Source organism: Hyla sarda, chromosome 11, assembly GCF_029499605.1.
Source record: "Hyla sarda isolate aHylSar1 chromosome 11, aHylSar1.hap1, whole genome shotgun sequence".
Classification (NCBI taxonomy): Eukaryota; Metazoa; Chordata; class Amphibia; order Anura; family Hylidae; genus Hyla; species Hyla sarda.
Window position 1 is genome coordinate 28298381 of NC_079199.1, and position 23931 is coordinate 28322311.

The 23931-nt window shown below is 43.5% G+C and overlaps 1 protein-coding gene across 5 annotated transcripts in view; it reads right to left on the reverse strand.

Moving 5' to 3' along the window:
* Positions 1–23931, reverse strand: part of STRN3 (striatin 3) — a 64501-nt gene that overhangs the window by 14645 nt on the left and 25925 nt on the right. For 2 of the 5 annotated variants that reach the window (XM_056546027.1, XM_056546032.1), the window contains 6 exons: positions 22700–22876; positions 19682–19814; positions 19330–19465; positions 8917–9027; positions 1677–1814; positions 1397–1533 (listed from right to left, as the gene is read on the reverse strand). In XM_056546027.1, coding sequence (XP_056402002.1) covers positions 1397–1533; positions 1677–1814; positions 8917–9027; positions 19330–19465; positions 19682–19814; positions 22700–22876 — 832 coding nt within the window. The remainder of the gene's footprint in view (positions 1–1396; positions 1534–1676; positions 1815–8916; positions 9028–19329; positions 19466–19681; positions 19815–22699; positions 22877–23931) is intronic. The other 3 variants (XM_056546028.1, XM_056546029.1, XM_056546030.1) reach the window with 3 other exon arrangements.

The following is a 23931-nucleotide window of genomic DNA, read 5'->3' on the forward strand; positions in this document are numbered from 1 at the left end:
TATTTCTGAAGCCCGGGCTCAGGATAGTACAGTACAGCGCAGAAGAAGAACAGCGCCCGTGGGTGACATATGATTAGTTCCCCGATGGGGACAGTGCGCTGCGGCTGATAATTCATTAATTCGAGGGGGGGGGGGGGGGGGGGAAGGAGGGACCCAACTGGTATTGTGGTATAGGAAAAATTCATATCGTGCAGGAAAAAAAATTTGTTTTTAAGGTATGAATCGGTAACTCAGACATGTCTTTACAATGAAGCAAATTTAAATTTAACCCCTAGAGGACCCATGACATAAATGTACATTATTGTGCCCTGATACTTCGTGCACGATGACATACATTTATGTCATGAATATGAAGCGATCCAGTAACCCTTGATAACTGCATCTAAAGTAGTTGCAGGCTTTTGGGACGCTTATTAGACTTGATTGCGCTGCTAATGATCAGATAGTGAAGATAGCCATATAGATAAGCCCCTTTCCTCAAAAATGTAAAAACTCACATATTAGGTATTGCCTTATGTGGCAAAATTTAACATTAATGATGAATGGTGTAAACATAAAAAAATACCAAAGTCCAAAATCGCTGATTTTTGGTCACATCACTGAAAAAAATGGAATAGGAAGTGATGCAAAAGTAGTACTGATAAAAACTACAGATCACAGCACAAAAAAATAGCCCTCATATAACCTCGAATATGGAAAAATAAAGTTATAGGGGATAGCATAGGGTAATTTTAAAGGAGTTATCCACCATAAGGTGATTTCAGTACGTACCTGGCAGACAGTAATGGACATGCTTAGGAAGGATCTGCGCTTGTCTTGGGGCTAAATGGCTATGTTGTGAGATTACCATAACACTGTGGCTAGCATTCTGTTAACTGGGCATTTCCTGTTGGATTTTGTTCTCAAACTACACATCCCATAGTTCAATGTTTGTAAGTTTAAGGTCACTTTCCTCCCTCCCAAACATCAGCCACCCCACCCATTGAAAACACAAATGAGCTGCATTCCATTCAAAAGATCAGTGTCTCCTAACCAGGGTGCCTACAGCTGTTGCAACTGTTATCTCTCTCCCACCCAGCGGTTGCTTTACCCATTGAAGCGGGACAGACTCCCTTTGCACACCCGACTAGTGATGTCACGTCTCGACACACTGCAACCTGGGAAAACCCAAGACATGAGTCATTTTGTATGCCGTTAAAAATAAATATTGGGGCATAGTCAAATAAAATAAAAAATCCTGGAATGCCCAGTCAACCACATATTCTCTTTGAAAATGTTTTACTTTAGCTGTGTCCTTAAGGGGTTAATGTCCATGCCCACTTATATATTAATGAGTTTTTGTCATTTCCGAGGCAAAGTGCTGTAAATCTTCATTGCTGTAAACCTGAACACCTACTTCATAAGTGTAGTCCGATTCATTAGTCACAGTGAGGTCAGCTAGATCCCCGAGGCCCAGAACCGTCTCGATGACATCATCTGATGATCCCATAATGAAGGTCTTCCCACCTCCAGATGGAAAGGCGATTGGCTCAGCTATAAAAAGAAAAACAAACTTAGGATGAAGAATTAAAAACCATCAATTTCTAAAGCTAAAATCTACAATGGGAACAAAATTCTTCTGCAACAGACTTTATGACATTTACGGTGTAATGGTCTCTCCCCTGAGGGATTCGTACCTTCCTCCGCCCTCCCACCTTCATGATCTGTTATTCTGGTTGGTGATCGGGCCGGATTTAGGATGCCTGGAGAGATGCAGGACAGTTCCTCATCACCCAGGTCTGCAATCATATCGTGCAGTTTCGTCCGGTTTACCCCTGAAAAGTAATGGCAGTGGTTCTTGTTGAAAACATCTTCCCTGCTTTTATGCATAGTCTAGTTAGTTCTTCATTGTACAAGTCATTTGTCGCTGTCTGACAAAGTGCATTTCCTATACTAACACGTTCTTCACACTTCCAAAAGGTGGTCAGTTCCCTTAAAAAAAAAAAAAAAAAGGCACCACATTGGGACAGAAGAATCTTAATGGGGTTATCCAGGAAACATTTTTTTTTTTTTTTATATATATATCTACTGGCTCCAGAAAGTTAAACATATTTGTAAATTACTTCTATTAAAAAAATCTTAATCCTTTCAGTACTTATGAGCTTCTGAAGTTGAGTTGTTCTTTTCTGTCTAAGTGCTCTCTGATGACATCTGTCTCCGGAACCGCCCAGTTTAGAAGCCAATCCCCATAGCAAACCTCTTCTAAACTGGGCGGTTCCCGAGACAGGTGTCATCAGACAGAAAAGAACAACCTTAACTTCAGAAGCTCATAAGTACTGAAAAGATTAAGATTTTTTTAATAGAAGTAATTTATAAATCTGTTTAACTTTCTGGAGCCAGTTGATATATATAAAAAAGTTTTTTCCTGGATAAGCCCTTTAAAACGTAACTCTAATGATGGCCCCGGTAGCAGGATCTCTGTGTATATTTAGAGGAAACATTAGAGCCCAAGACGAGCGCGAACTGGAGATGTATTTACCAGAGGTTCCATGGACTTCCATGAGTCATTCTAGGGTTCCAAAGTTGTTGCGAAATTTAAAGGGGTATTCCAGCTTTATACATCTTTTCCTCTATCCAAAGGACAGGGGATAAGATGTATGATCGCAGGGGTACGGCTGCTGGGACCCCAGCATTCCGTACCGGGCGCTGCCACCGAGGCATAACATCACAGCCACGCCCCTCGTGCTGTCACGCCCCCTCCCATAAACATGAATGGAGGGGGGGGGGGGTGATATGACGCCATGAGGGGCGTGGCTGTGACATATCTCTGTATAAAGCCAGAATACCCCATTAAACAGGTAACCTGCCGCGTGACCATTATCAGAGAAACGTTTGAAATCAGGATCAGACAAATCTAATGCACTCAACACGTCCCTGCCAGCTTCTAAGTGGTGGAAGATTCTCCTACAGTTGTGGAGCAACAGATGTGGCTTTTCAAAAAGGGTTCTGAGATTTGACAAATGAAAGTAGCTGAAATAACTCAATGTTCTCACATTTTGCTTCACATTATCAGAATTTTGCAAGAACCCAATAAAAATATACTTCTCATGAAAACTGCTGTGACAGCCCCATGTCTTAGTCTAAGATCTCAAGTAATGTCCTGGTTTCTAAGGGCCTATTCACACTACAGAATCTCCAGCGGTCTGAAGTGGACACGACCGAAATCAATAGGCAACTGGACCGTGCGCAGTCACTGCTGACGGCAATACAGTCTGCGCTGAATTCGGCGGAAAGAATGAGGGGAGCCTGGAAATGGAGTTTTCCGCTGTGGAAATTCTGCAGTGTGCACGCCCCAGCAAAAGACTATTGGAGGCTGCTGCACTGGAATTTCTAGGAAACTGGTAAAGTTCTGTAGCGTGAATGGGGCCTAGGAGCAGATGCTCATTTTACAGTTTGCCTGGACACAGGATCCATAAGACAGAAGGGGCAATGTAGCTTTATTTTATTATTCTCCTTTTAAACAGTTTTGTTTAGATTTGGGTGGAACACAATAGGAATGCGCACCATTAGAACCAAGTTTTTATTACTGAAACAGGGACATCTCACTACATCTTTATGCAGCTGATGTTTATTGTTCTAAAACCGCTTATATATAGTCTACCCGTTCCAGCTTTTAGATTAAAGAGGACTTCTAGACTCTTAACCAGCAGCTTCGGGCATGCGCGCACTGTGTGGATAAAGCTGGGGAGAGTGACTAGGGCTGGGGGCGGTATGACCAAATGTGTGTATTGCGGTATTTTTGTAACTTATGGCGGTTCCACGGTATATAACGGTATTCTCCCCCACCCTTCCCCAAAGTTAATTCTTAGCCCAGCACTGCGCTGTCCCCATCGGGGTACTATTCACGTCACCCGCAAGCGCTGCTCTCCTCGTCCTCCTGTTTGTTGCGGCCGCCAGCGCTGACACACTATACCGTGCGGTATCCCTATGCTGTATCCCTATGCCCAGGCTGCAAAAGGTAAACAAAATAAACGCATGTTCCGACGTCGGCCTTACGCTGGGGACGTGAACGTCGGCCTATCACCAGCCGCAGCGATGTTCCGCCTAGGCCGGTGATAGGCTGAGCCCACTGTCATGTAAGAAGCCGGCTTCTTACATGACAGTGGGCTCAACCTATCACCGGCCGAGGCGGAACATCGCTGCGGCCGGTGATAGGCTGACGGCTGTCCGACGTTCCATTCACTGGGAAGCAAGTCCGGACCAACGGGGAAGGTGAGTTAAAGTTTATTTTGTTTACCTTTTGCAGCCCAGGCATAGGGATACAGTATAGAGTAGTGGTTTGCAATCTGCGGACCTCCAGATGTTGCAAAACTACAACTCCCAGCATGCCCGGACAGCCAACGGCTGTCCGGGCATGCTGGGAGTTGTAGTTTTGCAACATCTGAAGGTTGAAGACCACTGGTATAGGGTGTCGGCGCCGGCGGCCGCAACGAACAGTAGGACCAGGAGGGCAGCGCTTGCGGGTGACATGTGAGTAGTAGCGCTGGGCTGATAATTAATTGGGGAAGGGGGGGCAGAACAGCGCTCGCGGTCACATACGATTAGTTCCCCGATGGGGACAGCGCAGCGCTGATAATTTATTCATTCCAGAGGGGGAGGGGCCAAACAGTTATTGCGGTATGGGTTAAAATTCATATCGTGCAGCACAAAAATTCCGGTGTTCGGTATGAACCGGTATACCACCCAGCCCTAAGAGTGACCCTCACTTCACACGCCCTACAAAGCAAGCTATACCGTCCCAGGCTTCACTGATTTAATGCAACTGCGCTCAGATACAGAAAATGTTATATTTAAAAATAAAAAATATAAGATTGCTCTAAACGGGCAGACTTCACACAGGTAGTTTTGGAACGCAAAACCTCAGCAGCATAAATACACTCTGGTGGTTTAGTGCCCGAAACTACAGGACACCAGGACAGCAACAAAATAACAGTGTTGGAATTGGGGCACCTGAGGTTACATGCTGCACTACTTCAGCTGCAGAGAAATAGCACAAGTGTGAACAAAACCCAAATCCCATCACTAGGGCAGGAGGGTATTCAGACTAATTGTTAAAAAGGTTTTCAGGGTTAGGATGTTCTTGGCCTATTTCATTTCCAAGAAGGGAGGCAGAAAGGTGAAGAACTGAAAATAAATAAATCTAGTATTAAGTTGTATTATCTTAAAAACTACAAACACTTGTCAGAGAAGTTTAAACATGGCCCTTGTAGAGGGTCTGTGCGCTGGATCTCTACTATTACTAAAACAAGTGTCAGCTTTGATACCCTCCAAAAGATTTCTCGCTCTCTGATTTACACTGTCAGGGTCTCTGTTCACATTAAATTAGATGTACCGTATAAGCTGTCCCGAATATAAGCCGAGGCCCCCCATTAAACCCCAAAAACCCAGGAAAAGTTATTGACTCGACTATAAGCCTAGGGTGGGAAATACATCATCCCCGCCTGTCATCATCATCACCAACCCCCCCCCCCCCCCCATCATCCCCGCCTGTCAATCCCTTCTCAGTGGTCTTCAACCTGCGGAGCTCCAGATGTTGCAAAACTACAACTCCCAGCATGCCCGGACAGCCGATGGCTGTCCGGGCATGCTGGGAGTTGTAGTTTTGAAACATCTGGAGCTCTGCAGGTTGAAGACCACTGCTGCCTTAGTCATCATCCAGACCCCCCTTTTGTTTTCTACTCAACTCCCCTCGGTGGGAAGGAAGTGTGAGCTGTTCCGGGCCATCTATGCTGCAGGGACCGTCCGGTGGGGAGGGTTAGTCGTTCCGGGCTGTCCATCTTTACTGGGATGCCCTCTTCTCCGCTCCGGGCTGGCCCCGGACTACTGATGCTGCCTTGACGCCACTGCACAGGGACGTTAGGAATGTCTGCTGCGCACGGACGTCCCTGCGCGTCGTCAAGGCAACGTCACTAGTCCGGGGCCGGCCCGGAACGACTAGCCCTCCCCACCGGACGGTCCCTGCAGCATAGGAGGTCGAATACGGATGGCCCAGACCAGCTCACCCTTCCTTCCCACCGAGGGGAGGGGAGTAGAAAACTAAAAGGGGAGTCTGGATGATGACGAAGGCCCGACAGTGGTCTTCAACCTGCGGACCCCCAGATGTTTCAAAACTACAACTCCCAGCATGCCCGGACAGCCGATGGCTGTCCGGGCATGCTGGGAGTTGTAGTTTTGCAACATCTGGAGGTCCGCAGGTTGAAGACCAATGAGAAGGGATTGACAGGCGGAGATGGATGGCCGGCACCATCCCCTCACAGCTAAAGGCAGAAACTTTTTTTGCTCACTCAAGTATAAGCCGAGGGGGGCGATTTAAGCACGAAAAGTAGTGCTGAAAAACTCGGCTTATACTCGAGTATATACGGTAAGTGTTTCAACCTCTTTATTTTTAGTTTCTTGACTTATAACTATATCATCGGACACATCTGTATGATTATTGCAGTTAAACTATAGTCATTGTGGCTGAATCAGAACCTTAACTCCATTTATGGCTTTAGTCTGCATAAGTTAGTCCAGGATGACAACCTTTGATCTTTTATATCATATCAATCTTTTCTGGGCAAACAGGACAAGCGGCTTGAAAGCGGCACTAATATCTGCAGACTAAAGCAATCAATAGCGGAGTCACAGGTTCGAGCGCATTAAAGGGGTTATCCAGGCCAAAACTTTTTTTTATATATCAACTGGCTCCGGAAAGTTAAACAGATTTGTAAATTACTTCTATTTAAAAATCTTAATCCTTCCAATAGTTTATATATATATATAAAAAAGGTTTTGCCTGGAATACCCCTTTAACTGTAGTCAAAAGTTTGTAAAAAGTTGCATAGAAGTTCAAAAACCCAAAAAACTTTATTAGGCTGGGTTCACACCACGTTGTTGCAATACAGTTCCCGCATCAGGTTTTTGGATGAAAAACAGATACCTCAAAACCGGAACTAAACTATCAAAACGAATGCACAAATTTTAACCCGTATTTTTACCCAAATTTACAAAAAATGATGTCCGGTTGCATCTTTTATTTTTTTTTATTTTTTTTAAGAAACACGTATACGTTTTTAACTTAAACTCCATTATGAATAAAGTTTCACTTGTTTGATTGAAATTCCAAGAAAAAAAAACTGTGCAAAGTCAAAAGCTGTATGGTGCAAACCGGATGGAACATACGCATATACGGTTCTGTACGGTTCCCATTGACTCCCATGTTGAAAGAAAAAAAATTAATCGTATTACGGTTTTTCACCGTAGGCAGGCTATGGTTTTGGGTAAGAGAAAAAAAAAAAAAACGGACAAACCGTACAAGACGCAAAACGGACACATTGGATGGATCGTTTGGCATACGGTTTTCAATGGAGAGTCAATGCATACGGTTTACAATACGGTTCCATACAATTTTCAAAATGAAAACATATACGGGAATTGTATTGCAAAAATGTGGTGTGAACCCAGCTTTAGATGTTTTAGAAAAGTGCTGGTCCACCTCTCCAAGGCTATGCAGGAGAAGACTGGTCCACCTCTTTAAGGCCATCTAGGAAAAGGCTTGGCCATCTTATCAGGCGGTTTTATATTATGTTTGCCATAGACTTGTTATCTTGTGCCTTTCTGCCCTATGTTCTTGCTGGAATTTATGTGTATCTGCTAGATGAAACCGCGCAGACTGCTGTGCTATCTAATGAAATAGGGACAAGTATAAAGAAATGTATATCAAGTGATATACTATGTACAACAAAATGGTGTGTATTGGGGGATACACTGCAACGCATGCCTCCGATTAAAACAGCATGACAGTGAGAAAGTAACCTAAGAGCTTCCAGACTCTAGAAATGATGGTCTTCAGGCAGAAGCTCCAGTATCTACATATCCCATTTTGTTTTGTGTAGGCATCTTATAGGGAGATAAAGCAAGTTCATGTCTATAAGAAGCTCCAATTATATATAAACCATTTAAGAATGTGGGTGTGATACTCCAGTTATGGGTCTACAGCACAGGAATGGCAGCAGAATGTGGCTGCGTGTCAATGGCGGTGGAAAATCTTCAGGCCACGCCAGTCAGGGGTAGATATAACGAAACAGCTCGTCGCCCATCGGATTCCTGGATACTTGCTATGGAAGGCTTAAAGGGGTACTCCACTTGCCAGCGTTTAGAACAATCTGTTCCGAATGCTATGTGCGCGCTACGGGGTCGGCCACACCCCCTCGTGACATCACGCCCCGCTCAATGCAAGTCTATGTGAGCTTGCCGTCACGCCCCCTTCCATAGACTTACAATGAGGGGGTGAGGCGCGACATCACGAGAGGTTGTGTGGCCATCCCCCGTAGTGCGCACATAGCATTCGGAACTAAATGTTCTAAACGCTGGCAAGTGGAGTACCCCTTTAAAGGGGTACTCCGCTGCTCAGCGTTTGTTACAAACTGTTCCGAACGCTGGAGCCGGGAGCTCGTGACGCCATAGCCCCGCCCCCTCAATGCAAGTCTATAGTAGGGGGCGTGACAGCAGTCACGCCCCCTCCCATAGACTTGCATTGAGGGGGCGGGGAATGACGTCATCAGGGGCGTGGCTATGATGTCACGAGCTCCCGGCTCCAGCGTTCGGAACAGTTTGTAACAAGCGCTGAGCGGCGGAGGACCCCTTTAAGTGTATTTTGCCTGAAATGTAATCATGCACAAACCTACAGCAATAATATAGAACCTAACAATCAGAGTTCTAAAAAAATGAGAGTCCTATATGAATTCTTAGGTGTTTCCTTTGAATCTCATCTCATCCAAAAATTATAATTTGGCACATATGATCTTGTACAGGTCACGAAGTAAACAACGATACTAACAAAAAAATAAAAAAAATGACGAAATGAGTTGCAAGTGATGATGAAAAATCTCCACTTACTCTTGGCCCCCTTTGACCCCTTGCGCTCCTTCATGTACTGCTCCTTGAGTTTATTTATCAGAGACTGGTCTACATCCCAGGCCTCCGCAGTTGGGGACAGGACGTCCTTTTCTGCATGCAGATGTTAGTAAAAGAGAGAGCAACACGTCAGCAAGTCGTTAATGTGTTAGTACCGTCAGACTGTAAGGCAGAGTTCACACTAGCGGGTTGAGGGAATCTGTTCATGGATCTTAATTATGAGTCACAATGATGCGAAAAGCATCAATGAGAATCCCCTTAAAAATCCAGGATTTAAAAAAAAATTAAAAATAAACACACACAAAGCTACTTTCTTGATGAAACAGCGCCACACTTGCCCTTAGGTTGTAGGTGGTACTGCAGCTCAGTTCCATTAAAGTAGCAGAGTTGTAATCCCAGAAACAACCTAAGGATGGGTGTGGCGCTGTTTGTGGTAGAATGCAGCTGTGTATTTCTAACTCAATGAATCTGATTTGAAAAGGGAGAGACATGTATGGGGGAAAACATTGAAGGGGTACTACCGTGGAAAACTTTTTTTTCTCAACTGGTGCCAGAAAGAAACAGATTTGTAAATTACTTCTATTAAAAAAATCTTAATCCTTCCAGTACTTTTTAGGGGCTGTATACTACAGAGAAAATTTTCATCTTTTTGGATTTCTCTTATGTCACGACTACTGTGCTCTCTGCTGACCTCTGCTGTTCATTTTAGGAACTGTCCAGAGCAGGAGAAAATCCCCATAGCAAACATATGCTGCTCTGGAAAGTTCCTAAAATGGACAGCAGAGGTCAGCAGAGTGCACTGTGGTCGTGACATAAGAGAAATCAAAAAGATAAACATTTCCTCTGTAGTATATAGCAGCTAATAAGTACTGGAAGGATTAAGATTTTTTAATTGAAGTCATTTACAAATCTGTAACTTTCTCCCACCAGTTGATTTCAAAAAAGTTTTCCATGGTAGTACCCCTTTAATGGAGGTTAATTTCTTATTTTCGTTATAAACCAATTAAAAATAAATGAATAAATTGAAAGGGTTTTTTTGTTTTTTGTTTTTGGCCTAAGAGAATTGATGGCCTATCCACAGGACAAACTATCAATCGTTCACTTGCGTGGCTGTCGTGCCAAAAATGAACAGTGTACATGATCTAAAAGCCTCGGCTCCGTACACTGTACGTGGGTAACTGCAGAGCAGCTCCTAATCAACTCAATAGATTTAGGCTGGAAGGACCCTTTATTAAAAAAAAATTATAATAATATTAGGGGTAATTGTGAACAGTTCCCCTCCAAAAAAAAAAAAAAAAAAACAACAACAACGAAGTGTGAACCTAGCCAGATCTAAAACAGTAAGGGCATCAGAATGACACCCCATCATATTAAGGCCGGGTTCACACCACATTTTTGCAATACAGTTCCCGTATATGTTTTCTATGTGAAAACCGTATCGAAAACCATATGCCAAAAGATGCATCAGGTTGTGTCCGTTGTGCATACTGTACGGTTTTGTCCTAGCCTACCATGGTTTTTGGTCCGGGTGAAAAACTGTATACGTGTTATTTTTTTTAACCATGGGAACCGTACAGAACTGTATGTGCGTACTTTTAAATCCAGTTTTCACATATATGGTTTTTGACCTTGCAGTTTTTTTCTTGGAATTTCAATCAAACAAGTGAAACTTTATTCATAATGGAGTGAAGAGTTAAAAACTTATATTTTTTTTCTTAAAAAACTGATGCAACCGGACATGAAACCGGATTTTAACTGTATATGGGTTAACATTTGTACACACGTTTTGATACAGTTTAGTCCGGTTTTGAGGAATCTGTTTTTGATCAAAAACCTGATACGGGAACTGTACTGCAAAAACGTGGTGTGAACGCTCCCTTAGACTAGTGTGTACAGTTACACCACCCCAGAACAGAGCATGCCCAAGTGCCAAAAAGAGGGGCTGAAATCAAAGGAGGAGTCATGAAACAACAGTTTTGGCTGCCAGGGGTCATGTGCTGCCCCTTACAACATCACAGAGGCAGAAATGGCCTTCATCAGCCTCACTGGTGGCACTTTTTGGGGCAGGGTAATTCCACTCAGTGGCAGAACTCTATAGGGGATCACTCAGATTCTGTACTTTGAAGATGTGTTCTTGTAATAGAATCCTGTTAAGAGTTCCAGGACATGCTATTGATTAGTAGGTTAGAGATTAAAAGCAACATATACATCATTGTCAATTTTACACAGGATAAGTCCCTCGTCCACTAGGTGAATAAAGGGGCAGAACATGCATCAAATCCAATGATAATCCATATAATCCAAGTGAACTGAATACCTCGAACACTGTTCATGTGCAGCAGAAAATTTCAATGTAGCCTTCGGTCACTGCTGTGAGGGGAAAAATCCATAACGGAAAGTAGCTACCAATTTTTATTAGGGATCGACCGATAAGGATTTTTTAGGGCCGATACCGATACTCTGTGACCTTTCAGGCCGATAGCCGATAACTTATACCGGAATATCGGTATAAATTATCGGCTATTTCCCCCCACCTGGCCCCGCAGAAGCCACTGCAGATCAAAGATTTAAATCAGGCGCTTTAAATCAATGAACTGCAGCGGCTTTTGCGGGGCCAGAGACCACCGCCCGCTTCTCTCCCCCTGCCTGTCCTGGGGTCCTCCCTAGTCCAACCACCACCGCCGCTGCCCCATTGCCTCCCCCCAAAACAGGTTTTATAATTACCTGTTCCCGGGGCCCACGCTACTTCTGGCTCTGGCGGCCGCCTGAGCTGTCACTGTGCGCACTGACTGTGACGTCACGTTGAGGACGTCACTCGTCACTGCGCTGCACAGCGCGCCGCAGGAGCCAGAAGTAGTGCGGACCCCGGGAACAGGTAATTATAAAACCGGGGATGGGGGAGGCAATGGGGCAGTGGCGGCGGTCTCTGGCCGGGGAGGCGGGGCATTATCGGTATATCGGCAAGGTAATTGCCGATACCGATAATGCCCAAAATCTTGAATATCGGCCGATAATAATCGATCCCAAATATTTACGTATTGCGTAGGCCAGTGTTTCCCCAAGCAGGGTGCCTCCAGGTGTTGAAAAACTACAACTCCCAGCATGCCTGGACAGCCGAAGGCTGTCCAGGCATGCTGGGAGTTGTAGTTTTGCAACATCTGGAGGCATCCAGGTTGGGAAACACTGGCGTAGGCAGAAGCCGATGGTTAGCCCTAGAGTTGACCTAAATTACAGTAAATTGGCTCGTAGCAAACATTGTGGTTCGGCCCTTGATTAGTCTGCGTAAATTAGTTCAGCTTTCCAAAGGCTCTGGTTGCCTGGAAAAGGCCGGGATGACAGTCTTATGTCTCCTAGGACTGTATCCAGGCAACTGGAGCCCTTGGAAAGCTGAACTTATTTACGCAGACTAAAGTAATCAACAGCCGAGCTGCCAGGTTCGCTACGAGCCAATTTACTGTAAGTTCGCTCAACTCTACTTAGCACCACTGATCTGCTATGAATCCAAGTGAGGATCAGCCCCATTATCATTCAAACGACACATCCTCCGCTTTACCATATGAACATATGACACCCTTATTTTATTAGGCAATCACCGTTTCTCTTTGCGGCACGTGATGGTTATAGACATGGTGAAGAAAACACCAAAGGACAATCTTGCTTTCTTTTGGTTCTGTTCACACTTGCATTGGTTCTCAGATTCCCTCGGCGTTTTGAGTTAGAGACAAAACTGATACCTGATAGAAACCGGACATGGATACCTGACCTGAAATGGATACGGCAGGATAACCTCAAATTCTGAAAAAATGGGAATCTTAAATCCAGTGTGAACTTGACCTAAAAACAGAGAAGAGGAACCAATCCCTCTAATCTGATATAAAAGGTTTATTAAAAAAGCAGATAGTGCTAAAGTTCTTCAGTATTTCATCCCTCTATTAAAAGGGATACTCCGGTGGGAATTTTTTTTTTTTTTTTTAAATCAACTGGTGCCAGAAAGTTAAACAGATTTGTAAATTACTTCTATTAAAAAATCTGAATCCTTCCAGTACTTATTAGCTGCTGAATACTAGAGGAAATTTTCTTTTTAGAACACAGAGCTCCCTGTTGACATCCTGACCACAGTGCTCTCTGCTGACATCTCTGTCCATTCAAGGAACTGTCCAGAGCAGCATATGTTTGCTATGGGCATTTTCTCCTACTTCTGGACAGTTCTTAAAATGGACAGAGATGTCAGCAGAGAGCACTGTGCTCGCGATGTCAGCAGAGAGCACTGTGCTCGCGATGTCAGCAGAGAGCACTGTGCTCGCGATGTCAGCAGAGAGCACTGTGCTCGCGATGTCAGCAGAGAGCACTGTGCTCGCGATGTCAGCAGAGAGCACTGTGCTCGCGATGTCAGCAGAGAGCACTGTGCTCGCGATGTCAGCAGAGAGCACTGTGCTCGCGATGTCAGCAGAGAGCACTGTGCTCGCGATGTCAGCAGAGAGCACTGTGCTCGCGATGTCAGCAGAGAGCACTGTGCTCGCGATGTCAGCAGAGAGCACTGTGCTCGTGATGTCAGCAGAGAGCACTGTGCTCGTCATGTCAGCAGAGAGCACTGTGCTCGTCATGTCAGCAGAGAGCACTGTGCTCGTCATGTCAGCAGAGAGCACTGTGCTCGTCATGTCAGCAGAGAGCACTGTGCTCGTCATGTCAGCAGAGAGCACTGTGCTCGTCATGTCAGCAGAGAGCACTGTGCTCGTCATGTCAGCAGAGAGCACTGTGCTCGTCATGTCAGTAGAGAGCACTGTGTTCCAAAAAGAAAATAATTTCCTCTGTAGTATTCAGCAGCTAATAAGTACTGGAAGGATTAAGATTTTTTTTTTAATAGAAGTAATTTACAAATCTGTTTAACTTTCTGGCACCAGTTGATTTAAATAAAAATAAAAAATAAAAAAGTTTCCACCGGAGTACCCCTTTAATCAAACATTTAAACACCACTGTTATCTTCAATGTTCTGCAGTCATTACAAAACGCACACACACAAAAACAAACAATTTTGACGGGGAGTATGGGTGAGGACACCCCCACGGATTGCTAGAATTAATGGGGAGAAGTACCCAGCCTAACCCTTCCCTCCCTGCCCCTCCTCCCCCCCCCCCCCATAGCTGCATAACATGGGCTCCATAGACTTTCTACAGAATCCATATCCAGCAGCAAGGAGAGAGTCTTCTTCCCACTTGTTCTCCGGCAACCGTACAGTTAAATCGTAGTGTGGATGAGGCACGATTGAAAACCTTGACTATGATGCTGGAAACATAGATTCTCTGTATATGTCTGAACACCAAGATGTAATGAAAGTAGGCTCGACTGCTACACGTTCTACTACAGTGGTCTTCAAACTGTGGCCCTCAAGATGTAGCAAAACTACAACTCCCAGCATGCCCGGACAGCCGTTGGCTGTCCGGGCATGCTGGGAGTTGTAGTTTTGCAACATCTGGAGGGTCACAGTTTGAAGACCGCTGTTCTACTACATCTGACACCTGAAGCTCTCTTTCATACAATAGTAACACTTTAACAGTGCAACGTCTTTGCTGGCCGCACTCTAAATCTTTGAGGTTTCGTAGTGTGAATGAGCCCTTATAGCTTGTTAGAGTTGGGCTAAGTTCACACTATGGCATCTCGAAATGTGGACAGCGTGGATATTGAAATCCTTATCAACCGCAATGTATTACACCAAGATCATGACCGAAATCACTCTTTTGGCAGCATTTACGCCAATAAAATGTTATAACATGGACTGTGCAGCGGAATCCCATTGTCAGCAATGGGATTCTGCTGCACTGGAATTTCCAAGTGGAATCATGCTTGGAAATTCTGTAGCTTAAACCAGGCCTAAGGGATATATGCTTGTATATTTATTTGCACACAGCTTTTCTCGAAAAGTGACAATAGAAAAGTACTTACTATATAATAAATATTATATATATATATATATATATATATATATATATATATATATATATAAAAATGGACATTTGTGTACTAGTTTTTATGTATGGTGGGTCCTGTCTGGCTTCTTAATAACATAACTTCACTATATATATATTATATATATATATATATATATATATATATATATATATATATATATATATATATATATATATATATATATACACACACACACACACACACACACACACACACACACTGCACAAACTGCTGATTTTACTAGGTTTCCCACACGGTAGTGTCTAAAGATGGTGTTGGCCTAGTGCAGTGCAAACAACGCAACAAAAGAATGTTCTGGAAACTCTGCTATGTAAACTATTTAGTCTTCGACTGGAAAGTGGCCACTCAGCTCGCCCTCACTACCATCCTGGGGATTAGTTATTATAAGTAACAAGGTAAAGAAGAAGAAGAATTGGAATTCTGATCATCTTAAAGGGGTTCTCCCTTGTTTATACTGTTTTTTGTTATGTTTGTGTGTTGTGTGTATAAGTGTTTTTTTTGTGTGTTGTGATTATGTATTTATGTATTTTCTTACCTTTGTGAAGATCCGGAAGCTGGCTCCTTTTTCTTCCAGAGGCTTGCTGTGTAACCTCGGCCTCCGCCATGTTGTGTTCAGTAAGTGTGATGTCGGGGTGTGTGTTCTTGCTTCTGTCCTTCCTATCTTCTGATGTCCGAGGCAAATCTTTTCTTCCTGTTTCTTCCGTGGCTCAGCGACGAATCTGCGGCCTCTTCCGGCGCATGCACGGGTATTTTTTATTTTATTTTTTTACCAGTAAAGTTTTTTTTTGTTTAATTGACAAACTGTCTGCGCATGCGCGAGTACGCAAGTGCTACGCTAACAGAGCGTAGCTTCGCGCAAGCGCAGGCAGTTTGTCAATTAGACCAAAAAAACATTGGTAAAAAATATTTAATATATAATATATTTTTTTCCAATAATGTTTTTTTGGTCTAATTGACAAACTGCCTGCACTTGCGCGAAGCTACGCTCTGTTAGCGTAGCACTTGCGTACTCGCACATGCGCAGACAGTTTGTCAATTAAACAAAAAAAAACTTTACTGGTAAAAAAAATAAATAAAAAATAACTACCCGTGCATGCGCCGGAAGAGGCCGCAGATTCGTCGCTGAGCCACGGAAGAAACAGGAAGAAAAGATTCGCCTCGGACGTCAGAAGATAGGAAGGACAGAAGCAAGAACACACCCCCCGACATCCCACTTACTGAACACAACATGGCGGAGGCCGAGGTTACACAGCAAGCCTCTGGAAGAAAAAGGAGCCAGCTTCCGGATCTTCACAAAGGTAAGAAAATACATAAATACATAATCACAACACACAAAAAAAACACACACTTATACACACATAACACACAAACATAATAACAAAAAACAGTATAAACCAGGGAGAACCACTTTAACAGTCAATAGGATTATCAGTCCTATACTGCATATGTAATAGTGGTCATAGACGGACATAATAGATAAATGTCAGCTGCACCCACCAATTACATTATAATGTGTAACCAGGGCCTCCTGGTTTTCCACTAACAGAAGAGGCACATTTACATCTTTTCATTTGGGGTGTCAAAAAAATAAAATAATAAATAAAATAAAAATAAATCACCATACCCTTGACTTGTTGAACTTTTGGAAAACTGACATTGAGCCTAATAACACCACAAGTGTGTGGAAAAAAAAAAAAAAAACAAGCATGGCTTTTTGGGTGAGAGATTTCCCACAAGACACCAAGTGGAATCCCAGCCTAAATGCATTGATGGTATTTCCACAGGACAAGTTATAAATGACTAGTAGATCCTGCTTCTGAGCCCCACAACAATCAGAAAAGGGCTCCTACTTTCTCCAGTTCGTCGCCTCCATTGAGTGAAATAGATAAGTGGCTGAATGCGTCATAAACAGAGGTGTATCAGGAACGTTCTGGGTCCCAGAGCAAAATCTGCCCCAAGTCAACTGTGTGCCATTTAACATGCTGGTGCCTCCTTATGGGGCAATGGTACCTTGTGCCCCCTAAGGCAGCAGTTTAATTGCTCCCCTCCGCACCCTCTATAGATATGCTTGTCAGCTGTCAGCTCCCCTGACATGTTTGTTTAATTAAATACTTGAATTCTTAATTAAATAATTCTTGCAATCTTTTCTTTTCTTATAACTCTGCTGTATCGTTCCTAAGAAAAAAAAAAATTGACATATGGTGAAACTACTTGGGGGAAATGTCCCGACACAGTCGAAACCAGAAGGATTTGGGACAAGCATCTTTGCCAGGGGGAATGATAACTCCCAGTTGTTATTTTATAAATACACAGGAGGAATAATTGGGGAACGCTATGAGGCATGTATTTCCTCAGACAGGTCAGGAGAGGCCACAGGACCTTTCTAAGATTGGAATAACTATTAAGAGTATAATGCAATATTGGGCTTTTTCATTCTTATTCCCTAGAGACAATAGAAGCTGGATGTGTCCTGCACATGATCACTAGTCCTCCAGACTTTTCTAGGCAGAAGTGATTGATGACCATCATTGGGAGCTGAGCTGTAGTAACTCGGCATCAGCGTTAATTTTGCTGACTAATCATTTTCAGAATAGTTTTAGTCAACAATATTTTTTCAGTGACTAAAATTTTAAAATCAAGTAATGATGACTAATAGAGATGAGTGAATTTACAGTAAATTTGATTCGTCACGAACTTCTCGGCTCGGCAGTTGATTACTTATCCTGCATAAATTAGTTCAGCTTTCAGGTGCTCCGGTGGGCTGGAAAAGGTGGATACAGTCCTAGGAAAGAGTCTCCTAGGACTGTATCCACCTTTTCCAGCCCACGGGAGCACCTGAAAGCTGAACTACCGTATATATTCGAGTATAAGCCGACCCGAATATAAGCCGAGGCCCCTAATTTTACCCCAAAAACCCAGGAAATGTTATTGACTCGACTATAAGCCTAGGGTGGGAAATACATCATCCCCCATGTAATCATCCAGACCCCCGTCAAACCCCCCCCCCCCCCCCCTCTTCATCAGCACTGCCTGTCAATCCCTTCATCAGTGGTCTTCAACCTGAGGACTTCCAGATGTTGCAAAACTACAACTCCTAGCATGCCCGGACAACCGCCGGCTGTCCGGGCATGCTGGGACTTGTAGTTTTGAAACCTCTGGAGGTCCGCAGGTTGAAGACCACTGCAGCCTTAGTCATCATCCCCCCCCCTTCATCATCATCAACGCCTGTCAATCCCTTCATCGGTGGTCTTCAACCTGCGGACCTCCAGATGTTGCAAAACTGCAACTCCCAGCATGCCCAGACAGCCATTGGCTGTACGGGCATGCTGGGAGTTGCAGTTTTGCAACATCTGGAGGTCCGCAGGTTGAAGAACACTGATTAAGGGATTGACAGGCGGAGAGTTCACTCGAGTATTAGCCGAGGGGGGCGTTTTCAGCACGAAAAATCGTGCTGAAAAGCTCGGCTTATACTCGAGTATATATGGTAATTTATGCAGGATAAGTCATCAACTGCCGAGCCGAGAAGTTCTTGACGAATGGAATTTACTGTAAATTCGCTCATCTCTAATGACTAACACTATGAAGTCTATCGACATTTTAGTCTACTCACTACTGACTAACACTAGATTAAAATGTTAGGGTTGAAAAGATTTGGGAAAAGATCAGAACTCCTCTTTTTGTTGGTATTAACAGGTTTGTAGCCATTTACGGAGTAGAATTTGCATTAAACTTTAGACGCGGTAGGTAGATTTGACTAAACCTCTACTGTAGATTTAGTAGACTAAAATCTCATGACAGTCAGTTGACTAAAACTAAAATTACGATGACTAAAACTAATCGAAATTTGCTGGGAAAATGAACGCTGCCGGACACTAATGCAGAGCTGAAGCTTCCGGCTCAGTTCACGGTGTTTATTCTGGAATGAAAGCCCTGCCAAAAATGACTATTGGCCGATCAGCTAATGGTGGAATACCAAGCCATCACTATCTACCATCCAAAAACTTCTTAAAGGGGTACTCTGCTACTCAGCTTTTGGATCGAACTGTTCTGAACGCTGGAGGCGGGAGCTCCTGACATGACACCCTGCCCCCTCAACGCAAGTCTATGGGAGGGGGCGTGACGGCTGTCACGCCCCCTCCCATAGAATTGCATTGAGGGGGCTGGGCGTGACGTCATGAGGGGGCGGGGCTAAGATGTCACTAGCTCCCGGCTCCAAAGTTCGGAACAGTTTGTTCCAAATGCTGAGCAGCAGAGTAACCCTTTAAGTTAATCTCCAATCATTAAATACCGTTTTGATTACCATTCAAAATGTATTTTTTTTTATTTTTGCACAGATAATTAAGAAATAAATATATATATTTTTTAAAATAAAGTATAAGGTCATTGGAAACAAAAACACCCACTCACCCCACTCAGTACCATCTCCTGAACTTCTGGCTTCACCAGCACCTTCTCCATCTTCTGCAGTCACAAGGAAATCAAACTCCTTCAATGCTTCTTCTGTGTCATCAACAAGTTCAGCAGCTAAACCTTCATTTCCAATCTGTGTCAGTAAAAGATTGAGACTATAAACCTACACATTACATACATAGTCATGTCAATAATCAAGTCTGAGGTGATGCTTTAACCAACAGACGCACGAAGCAGCACTGAATGAATGCAGCCATGCTCATCCGGCGGATTAGTGAGGAGTATTCCTTCGTGGGCCATCATTTGGCTTGTAGCAATGGCATTAACATTAGAGGAGCACAAAGCTTACTTTAGGTTTTTTGTTTAATCGTTTGTCCTTCGGATATGTGTCCTCTACCATAAGGTCCTCCTCCTCCTCTTCTTCATCGCTGTCTTCTGCACTTTCTAAGAAATTAAAAGTTTCCAGAACACCCCCTGAGTTCCTACAAGGAAAAGATTCACACACAGATTATTACATTTCATCATTGATTAAAATATATTGTATAATGTAACATGATTTTAGCCTTCAGGTATTTAAGCTGGATACTTGAAAAGGTGAAATTTTTTTGTCTCCAATCCACGTAAATTTTTCAATGTCCAATGACTTAGGACAGCCACTACATATCATCATAACGGGCAACTTTCAAGTACTGCTCATAGCCATCATGGCACTACTCATACTAGTGCTGGGCAGTATGACAAAAAAACAGTCTTTCAAACTTATGGCAGTTCCATGGTATTTGACTGTATATTCCTACCCCACACCTCCCATCTCAAATGAATTATCAGCTGCAGTGCGCTGGGGAACTAATCATATGACCCGCGGGCGCTGATCTCCTTTTCCTCCTGTGAGCCACAGCACTGGAAATGATTGAGTTGTGAGCCACGGGCGCAGGATGGAGAACGGAAGCGGTCACCTCCCTCCATGCAAGCGCTGAAAGCCATGTATGATCACATGGTGAGAACAATGATCATCTTATAGGGAGGGGGAGCTTCCGCCCTCTGGAAAATCCCTAATGATGATGGTCTGGGTCAGAGCTAGCTTGGATCATGGCTGCCGTAGTAGAACGTCTCTTACTGGTCATAGCAAGGAGTCATTCACATCTTGAATTGCAAAATCTGTCTTCTCACTCCAAAAATAACATTTGTGGGATAAGTAGGTGTAGTGAATGCTAAGTATTCTTTTAGGTACAAAATACATTCTCATTAAAGAAGCAACCTGGATGTTGTTTGCTTATATAGCGCAGAATTGGCTATTAGAGAATCATGGCGGTTCTTGTGTATGGCTTGTGCATACCTATTTTAGATCAAATTCCAAAGAGTAGTCAGCACTCGAGAGTCCCAACAAATATGCAAGTGTCTGACTAGCGTGCCAATGCTGGATTAAGTATACTCCATTGCAAGCAGAGACATAGCAGAAATGGTGTTCAGGGAGAAGAAAGTGGCTTAAAACAAGTGGCGGTAACTCAATGGAGCTGATCGGAAAACCGGTGGGTCCCGATCAGCTGAGAGGACGAGCGGAGATTCCCTACCTGCCTCGGGCTCGTCCAATCAGCGCTCCAATAATGCAGGCCTCAGAAGCCTGTAGTAATGGAGCGCCGATAACACCGATTAATGATGTGCTATAGGCTCCTATGGCACAGCATTGATCAGCGTCTAGAGGCAAAAGATTACATGCGTGTCTCCAGCTGTCTGGGCATGCTGGGAGTTTTAGTTTTGTAACAACTGGAAGCACACTGTGTGAAAACACTGCCCGATGGGAAAATACATATATAATAATAATAATTTTTCAAACAAAACAAAAATAAAACCTAAACATACATGGTATTGCCACGTGCATCAACGTCCGAACTATTAAAATATAACATTAGTGAAACTGGCGTTAACGTAAAAAAAAATAAAAAAAATACAAAGCCCAGAATTTCTGATTTTTGGTCACTTCATATAGCAGGGAAAAACTGAGTGATCAAAAAGTCCTATAAAAACAGAAATGATGCCAATAAAAAAAAAAAAAAATAATAATATACAGATGACGGCGCCAAAAATAAGCCCCCTTACAGCCCAGTATATGGAAAAAATAAGAACGTTTTAGGTGTCAGAAAGGGGACATTTTAAAGGAGTACTCTCCAGTGCAGTAAAACTTACCCCCATCCAAAGCATAGGAGATAAGTTTTAGATTTGGCGCCCCCCCCCCCCCCCCCCCCCCCAGATCCCCTGCATGGCACCCTGGCAGTCCACAGGAGGGGGGCATGCCGACCCCCACACGGAGTGGTGACCGAGAAACCCCCTCCATGTATCTCAGAGCTACAAGGAGGGGGTGTTTTGGCCACCGCTTCATGTGGGGTCTACACCCCCCCCTTCCTATGGGACTGTCTGTGCACCGTGCAGGAGATTGCGGGGGTGGGGGATGGGTCCTAGCCACCGGACTCCCCGCCATCTAAAACTTATTCCCTTTCCTTTGGATTGGGGAGTCGTTTTACTGCACTGGAGTACTCCAATCCCCCATTTTAAGCTGGCATTATGAAATGAGGAGATTGGACATAAAATAGGAGGGATTTTACCATTTGTTTGTTTATGATATCGCATATCGCAATATTTACCTCCATAATCGCAAATTTTCCCCAAATCATGCCGCCCCATATTACATGCAACGTTTCGGCCTGATTGTCCTTCCTAAACATGCTTGAGAAAGGCCATCAGGCCGAAACTTTGCATGTAATATCTATTGGTGCAATAAACATGGAGCCACTTTCTCCAACCTGAACACCATCATTTGTGTTGTGTCTCTGCTTGCAATGGAGTCACTTAGTTTAGTTGTTTAGTCTCACTTATATCACAACACCTCTTGTCTGCAGTGTGATCAGGGTAGTGTTACAACTCTGCAACTCATCACTGTATAGACTCTAACAGCACCCCATGTCTACACATGGTAGGAAAATAAGAGATAAACCAGTATGCTGAAAATGGGTAGGATTAGGAGGGGTCTGATGGAGGATGATGATGATGTAATCCTGTAGTTCACAGGAAATCAGTACCAAAAGGAGAGATTGATCCTAATGTCTACACATTGTAATTTTCTGGTTGCCAGACTAATGGTCACATGACAGCTGCCTCCATGACCTGAATGTGTGTCCTAAATTTTCTGAAGTGTTACTTTTTAGCAAAATAATTAGATATGAAAGATTAAGCCAGTCCTATAAGTTTATTGGACCTAACATAAGTAACACGTCAGTCAAAAGGCATTAGATTGTCTTCTGCAACCTTAGATGACCTCAGATTAAAAACACATGAACAAACCTAGAATGGGAGGACGCTGCCATAAAGTTACCTTTTGTTTTCCTGTCCCTTTTGTTTAAGTGAAACATCTTCACCATTAAGGATCTGTTCTAAGTTCTTCGGTTCCACTGAGCCGTTTGGCTCAGAACCTGAAAGTCCGAGCAGAGAGCGTACCCTTTGTGACCGAACATCTAATATTGTGTCTGTATAGCCAACCTCTTGAAGATACCTACACAAAACAAGAACAAAAAAAAGATAAAATCAAGAGCGGTCTGGTTTTTAAAAGGTCTTGTCTACTTAAACAAAAAAAAATAATTATAATTTAATTTCATCTAAGATGTATCTAAAATGAAACATTTAGCTTTACGAAAAGTTCTGTGTTTCTGTACATTCCCACATCCTTTATTTCATCTTTCGAGCATCTACATATGAAACGGGAGATAAATAGAAGAATGTTGGGACTGTTGTGTAAGAATACACAGGGTTTGTGTGATCTGTTAACATGGAGGTCCAGTATAACATAAAAAAATGGGAGAAAGTGGGCATCCAGAACGGAAACCGGTCCTGGCTCAATACTGATAAAAAGGCAAAACTACACATTGGTAACCCAATTTTATATTTGGATGAGAACAATATACATCACCAAAAAATATCAGGTTCGCTAAGTAAGGAATGTAAAGTGCAAGAAAATAAAGTGCAATGTAAAATGAGACAAAAGTGGCCATCTAAACTTCCTAGACTGAAAAACCAATAAAGCAACAGTGTTCTAGAATACACTGCAGATTGCTATACTGGTAGTAAACCATAAAAGGTACAATAAGTCTCACAGAGATTTCTAGTTTTGCTAAAGGAAAAAAAGGAAAATCAAACTGCTGAATGTATTAAGTGAATATGTCAGCAGGAAATTCATTTTTTAAAGGGGTACTCCGGCCCTAAGACATCTTATCCCCTATCCAAAATATAGGAGATAAGATGCCTGATGGCAGGGGGTCCCCCGCAATCTTTCATGCAGCACCCCGCTATCATCAGTGGGGGCCACCACGCCCCCTCCATAATTTTTTATGGGAGAGCCGGAAGATAGCCGAACTGCTGTCCCATAGAGATATATGGAGGGGGCATGGTGGCCCCCGCTTCGGGCCAGGGTCGTGATGCGTGGCTCCCAGGGAGACCTGGTGCTCCATACTGGCACGGATTGGGGGGCCAGCGGCTCGACCCCCAAAAAAAACGTATCCAGCGGATAAGTTTTTCTGTAACTTTAAGTATGAGCCATCTCCTTTAATTCAA